This window comes from Myotis yumanensis, unplaced genomic scaffold, assembly GCF_028538775.1.
Source record: "Myotis yumanensis isolate MYYU_CA2020_CCGP unplaced genomic scaffold, mMyoYum1.0.hap1 SCAF_15, whole genome shotgun sequence".
NCBI classification, from domain to species: Eukaryota; Metazoa; Chordata; class Mammalia; order Chiroptera; family Vespertilionidae; genus Myotis; species Myotis yumanensis.
This window is the reverse complement of record NW_027223766.1, coordinates 41,452,078-41,472,125: the sequence shown is the minus strand read 5'-3', so window position 1 is coordinate 41,472,125 and position 20,048 is coordinate 41,452,078. Positions and strand designations below refer to the sequence as shown.

At 43.2% G+C, this 20,048-nt stretch overlaps 1 protein-coding gene and 1 long non-coding RNA gene across 7 annotated transcripts in view; one reads left to right on the top strand and one right to left on the bottom strand.

The window, feature by feature from the left end:
* Positions 1–3,916: 3,916 nt before the first annotated feature.
* Positions 3,917–7,001, bottom strand: LOC138993398 (uncharacterized). The gene is made up of 3 exons (XR_011468269.1): positions 6,333–7,001; positions 6,014–6,096; positions 3,917–5,756 (listed from the first exon to the last, which is right to left on the bottom strand). It is a non-coding gene; the product is annotated as an uncharacterized lncRNA (long non-coding RNA).
* Positions 5,951–20,048, top strand: part of GRHL2 (grainyhead like transcription factor 2) — a 121,017-nt gene continuing 106,919 nt past the window's right edge. Inside the window, exon 1 of one of the 6 annotated variants that reach the window (XM_070392668.1) lies at positions 5,951–5,969. Coding sequence is in view for 2 of the 6 variants with exons in the window: in XM_070392669.1 (XP_070248770.1) it covers positions 6,455–6,474 (20 nt within the window). In the remaining 4 variants the exon portion in view is untranslated. The other 5 variants (XM_070392666.1, XM_070392669.1, XM_070392664.1 and 2 more) reach the window with 5 other exon arrangements.

The window sequence follows — 20,048 nt, the reverse complement described above, 5'->3', positions numbered from 1 at the left end:
TTCAAGTTGTAGAATGGGAAGGATGTTCATGATTCAGATTACTTGTTGCTTACTCATCAAATATTTGCCAAATGCTACCTATAGTGTTAAGCACTAGGGCAGTGGTTCCCAAACTTATTTGGCCTACCGCCCCCTTTCCAGAAAAAATATTACTCAGCGCCCCCTGGAAATTAATTTTTTTTAAATTTTAATAGCAATTAAACAGAAAGATATATGTGTTAATGTTTCTACCTTTTTCGTAAAATATAGTAAAGAAAGGTGTAAATTAGAAACATTGAAGTTTGAAATTATGAAACTATTTATTGAACTCAGAATAGAAAGGTAATACAAAAAAAGTTAAAACAAATGCACCTGTGGCCATCACCGCCCCCCTGGATCGCTGCAGCGCCCACCAGGGGGCGGTAGCGCCCACTTTGGGAATCACTGCACTAGGGAGATAATGATGAGCCAATAATAGGCATTATCTCTGTCCTCATGGAGCTTAGAGTCTAGTGGAAGGGGATGGTCAATGATCAAACACAACACAAATGAATGTGAGATTACAACTGTGATAAGTGTTTTCAAGAAGAGGAGCATGATGCTATGTAAATAGATAATGGAGAAATGTATCTTCCCAATATACCTGTCCCTGACCTGGGAGAGCCCAAGAGGCTTTCTTAAGAACCAGATAATTGAGCAGGTTGATCTGAGGACAGATTAGGAGACAGTTAGAGAAGGAGAAAAAAAAAAGCAAGAGTTTTAAGAAGATAGAAGAGTAAATGCAAAGACCCTGGGCAAGAGGGAACGTATGTGATTGTGATCTGTACTTTTATTTTATGAATTAATTTTATTTCTATTGAAATTATATGTGTGTATATAAACTACATATGTATATAAAACTATATACATAGTTTTAAAAATCAAATAATTATGCTGAGTAATAATATTGAAAATAATATTAACATTATTTGAAAAAAATAATCCATGCTTTATTCTTCCCCACATTCCAATCCTATTCCTAAGAGGCAACCATTTATTTAATTTATTTTTTTATTACTGTATCTTCTTTAAAAATAAAATTCTAGCCTTTACTTCCAAATTTCTAAATAATATGCCCATTGGTTAACCTAGAACACATGTCCAATTTTTGCTTTCTATATCTTTATGAGGTTTTACAGGCTAAATAGCCCTGATCCTCAGCACCTACGTATGTTCATGTTCACCTGTCCTGGCTGGGTTAAGTCGGTTCTACTCCTTTAGTCAGTTTGCACTTTTCAAATTTTGTCGTCATCTTTAACCTTCTCATTTCCTCTCTTATTTTTCTATCACTGGGAAAGGATTAAGCAAAAAGGAAACAATAAACAAACTCATAGACACAGACAACAGCATGGTGATTAACAGAGGAGAAGGGGTGTGGAGGGAGGTAGAAGAGGGTATAGGGGGATAAATGTGATGGAAGGAGACTTTACTTGGGGTGGTAATCACACAATGCAATCTACAAATGGTGTATTGTAGAATTGTATACTTGAAACCTATATAATTTTATTAACCAATGTCACCCCAATAAACTCAATAAAAAAATAGAAGAAATATACCTCCAAAAACAAACAAACAAAAGAGGGAAGTAAGGCCCAGTTGGTGTGGCTCAGTGGTTGGAACCAGGAGCTCATGGTCTGATTCATAGTAGGGGCACATGCCTGGGTTGCGGGCTCAGTCCCCAGTAGGGGGCATGCAGGAGGCAGCCAATAGAGGATTCTTTCTCATCATTAATGTCTCTATCTTTCTCTCCTCTCCCTTCCTCTCTATAAAATCAATAAAACCATTTTTTTTAAAATAAGGAAGTAAGATAAAGACATGCATTCAATGCACCATGTTTTTACAGGCCCATGCTTTCTGTTGAAGAGTTCCCCATGGCCAGCCCAAACAACAGAAATGTGTGCTATCCTGAAGGAAATATGCAAACTTCAGCTAGCTGCTGGCTGAATTTCACGCTGCTAGTTCAAGAGCCTTCATGAAATCTGTAAGTGTTCATGCAAATATGCATATCCATGCTACCACGAAAAACAGAAGTGGCTTCAAACTGCAAGGGAACTGCCACTTAATGCTCAGTTGGTTAAGTTATAATCTCTACAGTATTATATTTCAAATTCAGGTATCTAGGTACGTTTCATTCTTCCCAAAGTTTCTTCTTATGGATAATAGGTGATTAAACAACTTAGTGTTTTTACAGTGCAAAACAACCTATGAGATACCACTTATCATTGACTCCACAGTAAATTTGATGGCAGATCTATTGTAATAGCCCTGTATATGATAACATGTAGTGGGCAAACAGGCAAACAGGCACTTTGGGAACCACTGCTGCGCTCAAGTATTTATGGATACAGATGTTTACGGAGAAATATTCTCATGATGGGTGTGGCAGGAACTTTCACATTCATTTACAATTCTTCTGCCGAAAGAACTAAAATCAAGGTAACAATTTAAAATGGTCCCTGAGGACCTTCTCCTTCACCAACCTAACCCATCAGTACAGCAGTCGGTAGCCAGTCAGGGGGCACTAACCTATCTAATCAAAGTTGACACAGTTTGATAAAAGCTTCTGGATAATTTTGGAAATGGCTTTATATTAAAGATGACAGATTGACCTACCCTTGTTTATTTTCACTGTCTCCTGAAAACTATAGTAATGAAAAAAAGATAAAGCCACAGGAACAAAGAGGATGGAGAAGAATCATGCACAAAAGATATATTTCAACACAATTCTGGAAGATGGGGCAGATGGAAGAGTGGAAACTGATTTAACAGAACAGTGGACGCCACACTCTAATGCAGAGGTCAGTACAGAAATAGCTCAATTACCCTATAAACTCTCAGCCTCCCCTGGGTCTTGGAGATGCCATAGACCATCAGAGGGAGGTGCTGCTGAGAGGCCCAGGGATTCCAAAACTGAAGGAGAGATGAGAAGCAGGGGCCTGAGTGAATGTGGGCATGTGGAGTTGTTAGATCCTCAGGTCCCCACTCCACTTCTTGCAGACAGGTGATTACAGCTCCAGCAGGAGAAACATTAGAGACGCTTGTACTGCAGGCAGCAACAAGGACAGGGGTAATGTACCTTTCCTCTCAACCTCCTCCAGAATATTGGCAGCCAGGTGAATGTCTCTTTAGGAAAGAGATACAGATATTTCTTCTGAGAAATTGAAGAGCCCAAAAGATCAGACCTCTCATTTCTGACATTTGGGGGCTCTTCCTATGGAAGGACCAGCTTTCACCTGATCACCATACGTCAAACCTACCGACGTGCAGGTACACTCCTTCTCACCCCCTATAGATAGAGTCTCTGGTGGGTTTTATGACTTTCTTCTTAAGTATGAATAGTCAAAGGTTTGCAGGCATTTGAGAAAAGCCTCTAACACGATGGGACTAAAACAAATACATGGGGGGAAAAAGGAAGCAGAGAGAAGGCAAGAAGCAGAAAACCCTATAGTAACTGTCCTCAAAAGAGAGAAGAAATTATTCCAACCATAACATGTTCATAGAAATCTATTTTTAAAATAACATAAAACACCCTGGCTGGTGTGGCTCAGTTGGTTGGGCATTGTTCCGTGCACCAAAAAGGTTGTTGGTTCGATTCTGGGTCAGGGCACATGCCCCAGTTGCAGGCTCCATCCCCAGTGGGGGATGTGCACGAGGCAGCTGATTGAATGTTTCTCTCTCACATTGTTTCTCTCTCTCTCTCTCTCTCTCTCCCCTACTCTCTCTCTAAAAATCAATAAAAACATTAAAAAAATAACATAAAATATGAAAAGAGTTCTTAGAATAGCTGAGATAAAATCATCAATGGAAAGTAAAGTAAGGAACTATTCCCCCAAATAAAACAAAAGATGAAGAGATGTCCAAAGGAAAGGAAAAAAATTTCTAAGATTAATCTAGAGGATTCAATATCCAACTAAGAGTTTCAAAAAAGAAATGAGTGGACAATAATCAAGGACTCACTATGTGTTTAAGCACTATTCTAAGTGGCTGGGATATATCAGTGAGGAAATTACTATTATTACTTCCATTATAATAGATATAAAAATACATATATATATATATTCTATTGTTATAAATGAGGAAACTGAAGCAAAGCAAGAATAAGTGTCTTGCCCAAGGTCATGTAGTAGAGGCATGATTTGAACTTAGGCAAATCTTTGCCATTGACCCAGTACATAATTATGAAATTTCAGAATATAAGAGGTAAAGGGATTCTTCTAAAAGTTCCCAGAAAGAAAAATTGCAGGTCACAAAAGAATGGGATAAGGGTAGCATTGAAATTCTCAACAGCAACAGTGGATGCTAGAAGATAAAAGAGCAATTTCTACAAACTTATAAATGAAAAATTTCAATTTAGAAACCTCATCTCCATTGGACAGGAGGACAGAAGACTTGGAGGGATGTTGAGGGGGTGGGGGATGGGGAATAAAATTGATCATTTGGAAAATTGATAGTTATTTGATCAACATGTTGTAGAAAAAAATATCAGGTGGGTGCATAACAAAGTAAATACATAAAAGATTTTATAAGAAGGAAAACAACCATAGTTCACCAGTTGGCTCCGCTGACTGGTATACACAGTCACCAGCTACTTACTACCTCTAAACTGTGAAGAGCTGTGTGGGAAGAATGGCCGAAGGGGAAGCTGGGTGGGTGTGAAAAAGCTGCATCTTTATCTGAGGCAACAGGTAGTCAACGTAGGACATCTAAACAGATAAATCAAGAGATAACCATGAAATTTATTGATAAGTCTGGAGGTAAATGACAAAAGAGACAGATAAAGTGGAATGTGGTTGCCTCTCAGAAGGTGATTAAGAAGGTAAAGAAGAAGTGGGTAATGTGTATAACCTTAAAATATTATATTACCTTTAAAAACTGTGTGTACTTCTAATGTCTTTAAAAAGTAAGAATAAACTTTTGAAATTCATTTGCTATAGGTGAAAACACGGAACAACCAAACATTGTTTCACAATGCAATTTTTAGAAAACACCTGATCCATAAAGATTAAAAGTTGTATGAACTCTCGCAGTGTAACATGGAATAAAATACGGTAAGCTTTTCACATCCCCCTTCAGTTCCACAATTCATAAGTATGGGCTAGATCCCTATAAAAAACTTTCACAAACACACTTTGTTTCCAACCAAGTGAAGCAGAACCACAAAAAAAAAAAGTCAGCTTCATCCTGAATTGTTTCCGTAGCAACCATATTAACCTGGAAGGATAAAGCACCTTTGTAGTCACAGCTTCTGTTGAATTACAATGTCAATGTTGATGTCTGCCTGGAAACGTCAAAAAGACAACAGGCTTATGGAACAGTGGCTGTTTGCAGCTCTGGAATCCCAAGCTGCAGAGGTGAGATGAAAAAAGGTGCGGCAGGGGCCAATTTATGGTCTGTTCCACCAAATCTCCTCACCCCACCGAGATCATCTGCCCAGCTCACGCAAGGATGCTCACCTCTTAGAAAAGCTGTAATCTACTGGGCATATTTTACACCAAATTGGGGCACGAAAAGTGTTGGTTGTGGGTATGTTACGAATGAAATCACGCCACAAACCCGGCAATCGTTGTGTTTTCCCCTCCTCTGAGCACAAAGTAAACTTCAAACTCTTCGGAAACCGTCGAACAGTCCTCTCCACTGTGGGCACGAAAAAGCCCGGTGGTTGCGCTGCGCCTTGGATTCCGGTTGGCTGGGGATCCTGAGTTCAGCTCTCCTTAGTCCTTCCGTTCGACCCATAATCCCTAGTGGTTGCAGGTGTTGCTTTTTTTTTCCTCCTAGTTCCTTCTCTTCTCCAAGCCTCCCCCCACCCCCGCCCTATCCCGGCCCCCGCCCCCGCCACACCCCCGGCCGGCCCGCGGGAAGGAGGACAACGTAGCGTGATGTCTACACGAAGCACTGACCCTCGGCTCCCACGGGCTGCCGCCGCGCCGCGAACGTGCCGCCGCTCCACTCGGGTAAACTTCGGAGTGAGTTACCTGCACTTGGAGAAGGGCCTTACCTGAACGCGCCTCTGCCAATGGCAGCTCACCTGAGGCCTCCCCGCAGCCAATCACCGCGCAGCTCGTCCCTCGGGCTTGTACCCTTTAGTAAAAGAATTCAGCTCCTTGCGAGAAAGTTACCTGTGGCCGACCCGGTCCGCCACTTTCGGCTCGGTGACTGCCCATTGCCACGATCCCGGAGGACCCCGCGCCGCCCGGCCGCCTCCGAGCGCGGGCCCCATGTGAGGGGCCCCCCCTTATCCCACCTTTCCGGCTAGGTGAGGGCGCGAGCGGGCGAGCGAGCGAGCGTGGTGCGGGGGGACGGAAAAGCAGAATTACCTGTAGCTCTTGTTCTGCCATCTCGGGCGCTCTCACACACCTTCACCTGCACAGACTTGAAAGTCCAGTTTCACCAGAGGCTGAGGCTCCAGGAAAAGGGGAGCGAGTTCATTGGATCAAACATGTCACAAGAGTCGGACAAGTAAGTGGATCACACGCGCCGGCTGCTGCTACTACCACTTTGGGCTGATGGCAACTGGTTTGTTATGTTTTTGCTTTTTTTTTTTTTTTAAGTTGCTATTGTTGGTATTTTTTTTTCTTTCTTTTTTTCTTTTTGGTGTGTCCAGACCTTTTTTTTTTTTTTTTTCCAGATTAAGTTTCTACCCTGGTTAAGGGGAGAAACCCTACAAGAATGTGAATGTTTAATACCCGCTTTGGGCCTTGATGGTGAAAGTAGGTTTTCTTCTTTCCTCCCTTCCTCCCTGACGAAGGACCTCCACCCCCGGCTCCCCGACGAGCACTTGGGTAGTGACAGAGGTTGGGGTAGCCCCGGGCGGGAGGCCTGCTCTTCCCCTCTCCTTAGTTGCTCCCACCTCTGCAGGCTTCGCCGGCCATTTGGAAACTCAGCTGGGTTCCTTCGATTCGCCCCAAGGGCCCGCTGCAAAAGCGGGTCTTGGCGGCTTTTGTGTGAGCGCAACAAAGAGCCTTTATACTGAAGCAGAAACGGCCATCTTCCCCTTCCCGCACTGGGGCCGAGGGTGTGCGTGTGCGCGCCCCCGACGGGCGGCGAGGCGCGGGGGCGCCCAGGGTCCCGGGGGCAGCGCGGCGCCGTCCCTGCGGCCTGCCCAGCGCCCCTCCCCCGGGCGCCCCCGCATTGTTTGGCGAGTTCAGGAAGGTGCGCGAGGACGGGGCCTTTGGGAAACGAGGGGAACTGATTTGAGGCATCTCGCGGGGGACGCAAAGGGTCGCCTGCAACTTGTCGATCCTCCCCCCACTCCCAACCCCCGCGCCCCCACGTCCGGACGCCTTTGGCGCGCCCCTGCGGCCCGCGACCCCCGCCGCCACCGGCCGGCCCGCTCTCCACGCTGGAGGCCGCCACCTCGGGCGTGGCTAGCGGGATGCGTGGGCTGCGCCGGGCCTTCTCGGGGCCTCGCCGACGGAAGGGCTGGGGGCCTGGGCGGCGGGGCCGGTTTCCCGCGCCTTGGAGGGAGAGCCGGGGAGCGCGTCCTTCACGTCCGGGCCGGGAACTCTAGACTCGCCGGCGATCGGCGGCCTGCGCGGCCCGAGACGCGGGTGGCCGGGTCCAGCGCGTCCAGGCGGCCTCCCAGCAGGCCGGGCCCCTGCCTTCGGGGCGGCTTTGTGCTGGAAGGGGGGGTGGGGCCGAGGGCGGGAGCGGGAGGGAGCCGGAGGTGGGTCCCGCGGCCTTTCTTGGGATTCGGTGGCGACGCTCCCTTCCCCCTCCGCTGGGGCCCGTCCAGGGCTGGGCACCGGCTGCATCCTAGTGCAAGTGCGCAGTGGCCACATTTTTGCTTCCCATCGTGGCTTTACCCCGATGGCCCGGTTCCCCCAAGGAAACCTGACGAAGGCTGTCTCCTCCAGGGAAGGGCAGGCCGCGGGCCGCCGGCGCCTCTCCTTGGAGAAGTGGCCGGGGACCATTCCCAGATGGAGGGACTCGGAGAGGGCAGAGGGAATGGGTCGCCTGCAACTTGTCTGTCCCCCTCTCGCTCCCCCAGTCAGGACGCCTTTGGTGGAGGGGGGGGGGTGCATTTCAAAGCAAAGCCATTGGTAGAGTAAGCACAGCTAATAACACATGCTGCCATACTTTAAAAAATTTACCAGGTATTGGTACCACTGTATCTACCAACGAAAAGTTTAGTGCGTCCTACACGGAGGGGTGGGGATAGGAAGGGCTATGATTGTATGGATACCCTCCCCTTCACCCCAAATTCTCTCTGTGGCTTTTAAGAAATTACTACGTACTCGATTTTGAAAACGTCAGTAGCCAAAAGCCGAGATGACAGCAGGGTTTTTGGTTTGGTTTGATCTTCGTGTCAAAAATGGTTCCTAATCTAGGGAATACCGGATACGATTTATTGTAATTCCTTGATTAAATCACACAATTAACTTCTGGTTGCACCGCTTAGTTTTGTGATACACCACCACTGGGACGACTTAGGAATGAAGACGGGTGGGATTTATTGTCACCTGTTACACTTAGCACCACGAAGGACACTTTAGTTAGTGTTGAAATTAAGTTCTAAACGCTAGCGGTCTGGTTTCACTACCGTGCATTACTTGATTTTTATGAGTAATAACTACCTAGGATTACATATGTACGCATTTAATGAAAATCTATTTATCTCTTATCTATTTATGGTTTCCAAGAGTTAACTTTGCATCCTGGGTGGGAAAAACAAAATCGCAACTGGATGCTGCAAAGAGAAGCGCCTTTAGACCCCCACGTGCCTCACTCTGCTTGGACTATTGAGAGAGATGCTGGAAATTAGTAAATGAATTTTGGTTCCTTTTTGCAAACGATAGCCTAGTTTTCTTAATATTCATAATCTAATGGAGGACTGGCAGGCATGGGTCCAGGTTTTATGTACCTGAAGCGTATGCAGTTGTGGATGTCAGGCGGGGTGGGGTGTGGACTCTTCAGGAGAAGAATCCTCGAGCTGTTGCTGGGTCTTCCTCCTGGTAAGGGAGGGTTGGAAGCTTGCTCTTTGTCAGCTTCCTGGTACATCTGCCTAGGAGGCCTGTCTGTCTTTTCTGAAAGTAACCTAAGGGAGTACACACAGGATATTTTTCCGTAAACCTATCAGAGTATAGGTAATTTTTTGGATAGCGTACGAAGATCATTTCAGTTGGCACGTCTAGACTGAAGTAGTTGCATCATTTTTTTATTTTTATTTTTTTACAGTTGTGGGCTTTTCAGATGGAAAGGTCCTGCTTTTCATGTCCTGCAATGAAGCTGTCGCTAATTAAAGCAAAGTCTTTTTAGCACAGTTTGTCTTGGGACATATTTCAAAATTCTCTGTTCCCCTTTCTTAAATTTTATGAAGATTTATCACTTTTGTCAACAAGCAAGTGTGTTCTAGCAAGGCAATGATAATTTAGAAACTTATTTTACTACCATATAATATTCAGAGTGTATGTATGTGTGTGTGTGTGTGTATGTGTGTGTGTGTATGTGTGTGTGTGTGTGTGTATGTATATATATATATATAATTTGATATCTATAGGTATTTTTCATTACATAAATGTGTTTTCTGATTATCTACTATTTGCAACACATTCAGATAGAAATTATAGGAGAACAAAAAGATGTGTAAGATGGGCCATATACATAAGAAGCTTATACAGTGGAAAGTGAGACATGGACAAACATAATTAAAAAAATTTTTTTTGAATATTTAGTTATAGTTGACATACAGTATTATTTTAGTTTCAGGTGTACAACATAGCGATCAGATATTTATGTAACTTACAAAGTGATCACCCCAGTAAGTCTAGTACTCACCTGACACCATACATACTTATTACTGACTATATTCTCCATGCTCTACTTTTATATCCCCATGACTATTTTTATAACTGGCAATTTGCACATCTTAATCCCTTGCCCTTTTTCACCCATCCCCAAAACTCCCTCCCATCTGTTCGTTCTCTGTATCTATGAGTCTCTTTCTGTTTTGTTTGTTTATTTTGTTTTGTAGATTCCACATATAAGTGAAATTGTTTGGTATTTGTCTTTCTCTGTCCGACTTATTTTACTTAGCATAATTCCCTCTAGGGCCATCCATGTTGTTGTACATGGCAAGATTTCATTCTTTTTTTGTGGCTGAATAATATTTCATTGCAAAAAAACATAGGAAGTGTATATGTCTTTTCAAATTAGTGTTTTGGATTTCTTCGGACCAGAAGTGGAATTGCAGGGTCATATGGTAGTTCTATTTTTAATTTTTTTGAGGAACCTCCATATTCTTTTCCATAGTGGATGCACCAATTCACAATCCCACCAACAGTGCAGGAATTCCCTTTTCTCCACATCCTTACCAACACTTGTTGTTTGTTGATTTATTAATGATAGCTATTCTGACAGGTGTGAGGTGATATCTCATTGTGGTTTTAATTTGCATTTTCCCAATGATTAGTGATGTTGAACTCAACAGACATAATTTTAAATAAGGCAATACCTGGTAAGTTACTAAAAGAAAGTACACTAGTATATTTATCAGGTCATGGTATATCAATCCCCCTTCTCTTTACCCACCCTACTTTTGTCAAAGACAATTACTTTTAGTCATTTTGTGTGCTTTTTCTTAAGGAGTCTGGCCATTATTCTAGAAAGGAAACAGAAAAGGCCTAACAGAAAACATCTCATGTGAATAACCTCTTAAATAATGGGGTGGAACTCTGAAATTAAACTTTTACTCTTTAGTTTTATAAATGCATATGTTTGTTTCCACTTGGTTATATAAAATGTCTTTTAAGATCACAAATATTAAGAATTAGATCTTTTCTTAAGCCCCTAAAAATACACACTCATTCATTCAACCAATATGTCTTAAGTGGCACTATATACCAGGCTTTGATCCTAACATTGAGATTCACTATTGAATAGAACAAAGTCCCTACCCTGGTGCTGCTTGCATTCCTAGTTCAGGAAAACAAACAGTAAATCAATCAAGAAGTACATAATAACTTAGATCAGTGGTTCTCAACCTCCTGGCCCTTTAAATACAGTTCTTCATGTGACCCAACCATAAAATTATTTTGGTTGCTACTTCATAACTGTCATGTTGCTACTGTTATGAATCATAATGTAAATATCTGATATGCAGGATGGTCTTAGGCAACCCCTGTGAAAGGGTCGTTCAACCGCCAAAGGGGTCGCGACCCACAGGTTGAGAACCGCTGACTTAGATGGTGATAAGTGCTAGGAAGGGAAGCAAAGCAGGTTAGAGGAATTGATCATAATAGGGATCTGTTTTATAGAAAGTGGTCAGGGATGGCGTCTCTGATGAGATGACCTTTGAGCAGAGACCTGAAGGGATTGAGGGACGAAGCACTGAAGATACCTGGGATACGAGTGTTTTGTAGAGGCAGATGGAAGAGCAAGTGCACAGGCCCTGAGCTGGGAGAGTGCATAGCAAGTTCTAGCGTCAGGAAGGGGCCCAGTGTGGGTGAAGCAGAGAGGTAAACTAACACAATCAATTCTCTACTTGCTAGTGAAAAGGAGGAAAAAATTATATTTATAAATGGTCCTGGCAGTCAAGAAGTAAATAATCAGCTAATAACGTCAGTTTTGTGTTTCCCAGAGTTTCCTCAATTGAATGGTTAGGGTCTAGTGTTCTCTTCCTTTCCATAGATTAAATTCCGCACACGCCTTAATTTAGAGACGAATAAATGAACCCATTCCAGAAGACCCCTGGGAATCAGAACTGGAGAAGAGGGACCAAGTACAGATGGTGTTTGCTCTGACAATCCTGCTTCCCTAAAACTCTTAGTTTAACTTATCACTCTTCCGGGACTATCTTAATCCTTTAACATTCGCCTCCAACAAAAATAAGGTCTGCCTTTCATGCCTTCCTCTTGACCACAGTCAACTTCTGCCAACTTGTATCTATCAGAAAACACAGGCTTGCCCACTGTTTGAAACTGAGACTTTGCAAACAGTGTGCTTTGGTTAGTTTCTCATCTTCAGTAAACTAATATACAGGCAGTCAACCGATCTGAAAAATACGAAAATGCTAGAGAACAACATGAAAATCTGGATGAGTTTTTAAAAATTGAAGACAATTACGTATGTGCTCAATAATAGAAATCTCCATAGGAATAATTTAAATGACTGCTTCCCAAATTCATCTCGTTACAAAAATATCACCGGAGGCACTTGGTAAAACTACAAGTACCGAGGCCCTACCCCAGAACTGTGGAACCAGATTCTCCAGAGAGGGAACAGGGCATCTGCATTTAAACAATGTCCTGGTACCTTTTATGATTGGGGTAGTTAGCCAAATAATGCTTTACGTGAGTACTTAACATTACTTCACATAATATATTCAATTTATATGCAATTTCTCAAGTGTATATTGGTGTGTAAGTGAAACAAAACTTGTGCTTTATTTTATACTAGAGGCTCGATGCAGGAAATTCATGGAAGAGTAGGCCTTCCTTCCTCCGGCTTCCCTCCAGCACCCAGGACCTGGGCTTCCCTCGCAGCCCTGGCTTTGTCCGGAAGGTCAAATTAGCATATTATGCTTTTATTATTATAGATTTATTATGATGCTTCTGGATGAGTGGCTTCTGATAAAATAACTTGGGTTTATGAATTCTTAGGCCTCCTCTCAATGTCATTTTCTTTCATTGCTTGCTGAACTGCCCCTTCTGGAAGCATGGGGTCACCTTGACAGGTCAGTATTTCCAGAGCTGCTAAAGACTTGATTTGGAGTGATGTCACCCAGGTGGGCCTCTGCTAGACACATAGCTAAACTCAGATTTTAGGCTGGATCCCACTCACCAGGAAGCTGGAATGGAGTTAGAAGGCCAGGACAATCCTTTCATTGAATTTAGATTCTACTTTATAATACAAAGACAAAGATAACAGTGTCTGATCTGATGTTGGTCCCTGGTGAAATGATTTCATGGGATGTTGGTTGCAGTTTCATTTCTAGAGCTAATGGTAGCTTTAAGTATTGCCCTGATAAGATGGTAGGAGGCCTTCTGTTGGTCTATAATTAGGTCCTCTTTGAAACTGACTGGAGATCAGGCCACTCCAATGGGCCCTGTGCCATGTGACTTAAGGAGGATTAAGAATAAGTGCTAGAGCAGCCCCTGAGGAGCGATATCTAACAATTTCTACTAGACTCCCCAGAGTCAAAAGGAGAATTGAAACAAGTAGCCAGGTAAGTCAGACATACGTAGAAACAGTTAAACAACAACGATACCCGATAAGTATTTGTTTGAAATCTATAGATAATTTAAACAAAATTATTATTTTGATGTTAGGTTATTAAATCTTTTTAGAAAGCCTTAGATAATTCAAGCAAATGCTTCGGTTCCTCTATAGCTAGGCATACATCTGGTTGAAAAATGAACAATTTTGTTAAATAGTATTTTCAATCTCTTCCTTCCTAGTTTGAACCAACATTGTCTTCCTCCTTTCCTTCCTTTCTTTTGTCTGTCTGCTGATGACACTTTCCTGTCTTCCCTCCTATATTACTTAGTGGGGATCGACACACGCACAGCTTCTATGCATAGAGGTCAATGTGAATCTGATGTTAGGTGGTTGGTCAGTGACCTCAGCATTTACATGGTCAGCAACCTGTCCTTGTTCCCCGAGCCAAGAATGAAGATGATGGCAGCAGATGATGTTGCCCCATCTAATTTACGTCAACTAAGTTTAACCTTGGAAAATGTTTAAGTTCTTCTTCATTTAAGGAAAGCCTCATCCTAAATCAATTATAGTTCTCACTCATGATACTTGGCACTCACTTTGGGGTGTGGGCACTCTTTTCCCTTTCAAAAGATATTCAAGGATTCCTGCTTAATTATTAAAAACTAGGTCTAAGCTGCAATAGAGTAGTGATTGGGTTGGCAAACATGTCCAGGAAAAATTCCTTAGCGAGCAGCAACAGGCTGAATAGGAATTTTTGCTTTGGCTCAGGAGGACTAATGGGTTGCTTAGTAATGACAGCTTGTACCTGGGAGTCCCTCAGACAGCTTCACAACTCTTCATATTTAAGCACCCAGAATTCGGATTCACCCTACGCTGCACCTGCCCTGCCTTTAGAGCAGGGATTTTCAACCACTGTGCCACTAAAAATTTTAAAACATGCAGTACATGGCTATTTAAGTCAGGGGGGCACTAACATTCTTTCCCTTAGATCAGTGATGGCGAACCTTTTGAGCTCGGCGTGTCAGCATTTTGAAAAACCCTAACTTAACTCTGGTGCCGTGTCACATACAGAAATTTTTTGATATTTGCAACCATAGTAAAACAAAGACTTATATTTTTGACATTTATTTTATATATTTAAATGACATTTAACAAAGAAAAATCAACCAAAAAAATGAGTTCGCGTGTCACCTCTGGCACGCGTGTATAGGTTCTCCATCACTGCCTTAGATTGTCAAATAAAAAAATGACTACAGCTAACACAATAGCTGTCTGGTATGAATGAATCAAAATGATACCTATTTGTTTTGGCCAAATTGGCAAAAATATATTTTTTGGTGGGCTGGGCTGCAGAATTTTAGTAATTAGCTTGTGTGCCATGAGATGGAAAAGATCGAAAATCACTGCTTTAGACATGTCCCAGCTCCTTAGTTCAGGTAGATCGGTTGAGTTATCTGTCTATCCATCTATCCATCATCCATCCATCCATTACCAGGAAATTACATTTTCTAATGTAAGTCACTTAATGGCTAATGGTAAGAAGGACTGAACTATAACGGGTTAAATGGGATAGAAGCAAGAAAGTATCTCTGGGGATCTATTTCCCCTCTCCCCCTCCATTTTATTGGTAAGAGGGTTAAAAGTGTTTTGGTGACTAACAGGCTTAGAGCCACATTTCTAAAAACAGTATATTTTGATGTGTCATACACAATACCAATCAAGTACACATTTTTAGAGTTCTATGGAAAATACTAGAAAAGCTGGTTCATCTCAGGGGATTTCGGTGTACATTTTGACAGTAACCTGGGTTATGGAGAGTGTGCATTTGAATGGGCGGTGGGGAGGGGGTCTGGAAAGCAATCACTTATCTTACTTTATAATGAACATGGCAATGAACTTTGTGGGGAGCACTTTTCAAGTGAGCTGACTTCACTTTCACTTCTAAGGAAATGCTTCCTTGACCAGTGTGAATGCAGACGCCCTCAGAGCAGAGAAGGAAAGCAAGGTTCTCTTGTTGCTTCTTACTGATTTGGTGCCGGCCTTTCATATGAGCGCTGAATGTACAAGCACAACTAGTCCCCCAGGGCCAGGGCCAGGGCCTTTTGTTTTTCAAGGCCCCTGACTTTAGATTGGGGTTTTAGAAAAGGGGAAGGTGGAGGGAAGGGAAGACTGGAGAAAGGAGAGCAGGAGAGGGAGCAGGAAGAAATGGCTTAGCCGCCGGAGAGTGGCCCGCGCTTCGGCAGTAGGAGAGCCGCCGTGCTCCGGCTGGCTTCTAGGGTGGGTCGGGAGGCATGTGGCTGTGTGTCCTCCTGGGGAACTGCTTCTAACGTGAAGCCTAGAACCCTAGATCTAGGAGGTCCCAGAGGGCGGGCATGTGAGTCACCAAGCGTCGGAATGAGAGGGAAACGTTTGACTTGAGAAAAGTGCCTGACGTTCTTTCTTCTGTGTTGCATGTTGGGGTTGTAAGGATGAGCTGAAAATCCGAAGTTCTGACGAATTAGAAAAAAATATGCTGTTTTCTTTTTTGTAGGGAGATTGGAAACAGGGGACACATTGCCTATTTCCTCCTTAAACTATGAACATGAGGATATGAAATACCCGTTTAAGATTCTGATCACATTAATGTGAGTTAGTGTGGACTTTCCTTCCCACGCTCACCCCAAATCGGTGTTTTTAGTCCTCAGTTAAGTGAGCCCATAAAATAATTTCTGTACTTCTTGGATCTAACTTTTCAGACAAGCAAGCAACACAGGTAGCTTTTGCCTCTTTCCTGTATTGCCAAGAAGATCGGAGGAGTCTTCTTTCAGTATTTTTCACCTGTAAAATGAAGTCGAACTCAATGATCTCTGAGGGGAATCACCTGGTGATTCTTGTGCTCCCTCCAGAGGGGCCTGGGCCGGGGGCCGGGGGCAGGGGGCATGGGCAGGGGGGCTGAGGGCTCACAGAGAGGGACGGATGTTAGCAAGGTGGGAGAGCACAGGGCACAGTGGGGCCTGCTTCTGCCCACATGCCCCCACGCCCCTTTGCCAAAATAAAAGGTGGTCTGACGAAGATGACTAACAGGCTTCTGGCAGTGGGAAGATTTCAGAGGCCACATGGATTTCAGAAGGACAGCGAGGTGGTGAAATCAAGGTTTTACTTGTCACAGAGGATCCCTGCACAGCCTCACTGGGTTGGTAGATAAAGGGCACAAAAGCAAAGCACATAGAAAGGCCTGGCAGGTACTCCGAGAACTCTCCTCTGGCGAGAGTCCAGGAAGCCCATGCTAGGCAGGCTCATGCAGTGAGAGTGAGGCGATAGCAGAACGGATGGAACATGGAATGACATTTAGTAAGCCCGAACCTTAGGCAAACGGACAACTTGGCTTCTCCCACCCCCTTCACCCCACTCCTCCTCCCTTTCCTCTCCCCTTGCTCCTCCTTGTCCCCCACCTCCTCTTCTCCCCTCCCTTCCCACTTTTCTTCTCCTTCTCCTCCTCTTAATAAAACCTAATTTAGCGACACCCACGGCCAGACAATAGTGCCAAGCCAGTAGTTTAGTAAGTGTTCAGAGAAGGTGTTAAATGATATAAAGATAAGAGTAGCATCTGCAGTGTCACTTCAGTTACACAGTAATATATTATTTCACGTCAGAGCACACAGTAGCCATTTATTTAGGTCAGGAATAAAATCTTCTCTGGTACCCTATTGTGTGTAGGATTTGAAAGTTTCTGAATTTGATTTTCTCGGCAGTTCCAGGACAAAAGAGACTGGAGCCCCTGGGAAGATCTCCTTTTGAAGGACTTCTGATAGGTTACAAGACCTCTTAAGTATATTTATGCTTCCTCTGCAAACCACGATTTTTTATCTGCTTTGTAGTCTTGGTGAAAGTATGTATGTCTCACACATTTTGAAAACATTAAAAAGGACAAATGCCTCAATAGACATATGGTTAAATAATACATGTAGATAATTCATAAGAGCTATAAAAGTGGTTAATAAACATATGAAAGAATATTCAGCTTTATTAATAATCCAGGAAATACAGATTATAGAGCAGGGAAGTTTCAAGTTTCCCTCTCAAATTGGCCACGATTAACAAAACTGGATTTGGAGAAAATACATTTCTAGAAGGATCATAAATTATTACAAACTTTGTGGAAAGCAGTTTGGCAAAACTGCTTGAAATGGGCCAACCTGTTGACACCTGAATTCCAGTTTTAAGGATTTATCTATTAATCAAGGCTATTAATAGTAGCATTATTTTTGATAGTGAAAAATCAGTAAAACAACAAGTGCCCAACTTATTAGAAAGGATTATAGAAAAATGACAGGAGGGAAGGTTTATGACATTTATTAGAATGCTTACAGGCAGTAAACATAAAGAATAAAACCACAATAGGTTAAAAGTAGTTTGCTCTTCATAGAGAAATTATAGGTGCTTTTGTCTCTTATCTGCGCCTCTATATTTTTCTAGTTTGCTGAAGTGAACTTACACTGCTTTTGTAATTAAGGAGAAAAATGTAAAGGTTTTTTATATGTTTGTTTGTTTGTTTGTTTGTTTGTTTTGGTTAATCCTCACCCAAAGATATTTTTTCATTAATTTTAAGACATGGCGGAAGGGAAGGGAGAGACACAGAGAGAGAAACATCGATGTGAGAGAGACACATCAATTAGTTGCCTCCTGCATGCACCCTACCAGGGCCAGGGATCAAGCCTGCAACTGAGGTATGTGCCCTTGACCGGCATTGAACCTGGGACCTTTCAGTCCATGGGCCAACACTCTTATCCATCGAGCCAAACTGGCTAGGGCTAAAGGTTGTTACTTAAAGTAGTCATTCTGCCCTGGAGACATTTAAAAATAACACACACGTACCCTAAATAAAGTGGGCGAGCCTGCCTGCTGGCTTCGGTGGGATGGGTCTGGTGCCTGCAGTGGTCCCTGCCTGCCTCCCTCCTGACCCAGCCATGGCACACTGCGCCTCACTTTGCGGTGCCTTCTGCACTATGCCTCACCCACCTGCAGGTTAGTTTGGTTTGTATCTCAACAACCTTGTCTTTCTGGATTTGCCCACTTATCCAACCCAACTGTTTTTCAGTATAGCACAAAACAGGTGTGGTAGTGTCCCACCTTTGTAGAACTCGAAGCTGAGGCATGACTAAGGAGAGAAACCCCGTTTCTTCTCCCCAGGAGGCTCCATGTGGCTGCCTAGCGACCCTTGGGGAAGATTCTCTGCAGGGAGTTACCTTCCAGATACCACCTCAATGTTCCTGGGAGAGACTCGGTGGTGGGCCCACGTGGTGTTTACTCTTTCGGAGGCATAGGGAGAGCCTGGAATATGACTTTCTGTAAAAACAAAAAGTAGTTGTAGGCAAAGGTGAGTTTTTATTATTATTTTTTTAAAACAACAATTTATTTTTTCCATAGTGTAGGCTTGCTTTCCCCCGGAGGGCCAAGTGTGTGACTCATCAACCTGCTTCTACAAGCTGGTACATAGATCATGCCAGACTCGGGCTGGAGTCTGTTAGTTAAGCTGGAGGAGATTGCATCACTGCATGTCCTGCAGGCAGTTTTTAATGGAGGCTTTGTCACAAATGTGAAATGATTTGCTTATCAACACATCCAAGGAGCATCCACAGCAGGGAACAAAAAGTACACGATGTGACTTGGAGGGAGAAAATGGCCTCACGGGATCCTGACGTTGCCAAATCATGTCAGGAAAAAAAGAAAATTAAAAAAGGGAGGTTTCAAAAGAAATGGAAATGAACTTTGTCAATGTGAGCAAAGCCAAAGCAGTGTTTGGCTGCGGGAGTTAATGCAGTTTGTGAAACAGAGAAGCATTAGGCCTGCCTTTTGGTTGTGGACGCAAAAGTGTAATTGGCATTTGCCCCTCTCTCTCCCACACTCATCTGGCACCCCCTCATGCACACTTTAATTCTCCCTGGGCCAGAATTCACCAGGTCACAAATACTGTAGCTCACATTTTCAAAAACCATGATCTCTGGATGTTCGAAGTATAAATAAAGGCGCAGATCGTGATAGGGCTGGTGGAAGAAGATGGGGGAAGGGCTATGTTTTGTCTTTTTATACCCTGTGTACCGTCAGTTTTAGTAAACAACCCAGCAACTGTGGTTTGTGTTCTATTCAGCCACACCAAAACCACAAATGTGCTCTCAAATTTTGACACAGAATTCACTGATCTCTTTTAGTATCCTGACGTTGCAATGAACTGGGGTAGCCATGATAGCGGGGCTTCTCTTTCCTTTCCTCATTCTCTTCTCTTTCCTCATTTAAAAGACCCACCTGCTCTGTCTTCCTGATCCTCCCTAAACAATGAAATACCCATGTGCTCGGTGCCCCGGAAACATTTAATTACAAGTTGCTGAGTTTTCTCCTGCAGCATACCCACGCGTGGCCAAGGGAACCAAGTTGAATGTATTATTCAGAGCTTTCAGGACTAACCAGATTTTGTTGTTGTACCAACTATTCCTGGAATATGGAAGAAATTGACAATGTTTTTACGATTCTGAGATTTTTATTGCGTCGATGGATTATTTGGTAACATCGCTGTGTTGAAGCATTTCTGAATCCTCACGGCTTTCAGTGCCACAGAGCAGGCTGGCTTCTATTGTGACTGTGTTGTCACACAGTTTTACATTTGCATGTTTTCCTTTTTAAGCGCCATATCTAGGGGAGGCTTTTTTTCTAATTTCGAAGAAAATATATATGCGCTTGCGGTAAAAATGGAAACTGGAGAAAAGCATGTAGAAGAAAAACCACTCATAATTCCAGGAGCCTAACATTGATATATTCTCATACAGTTTCTAATGTGTACATACATGTCAATGTGGTTATAAAGGAGTATACAAATTATCCCCCCACTTTTTACATGATTC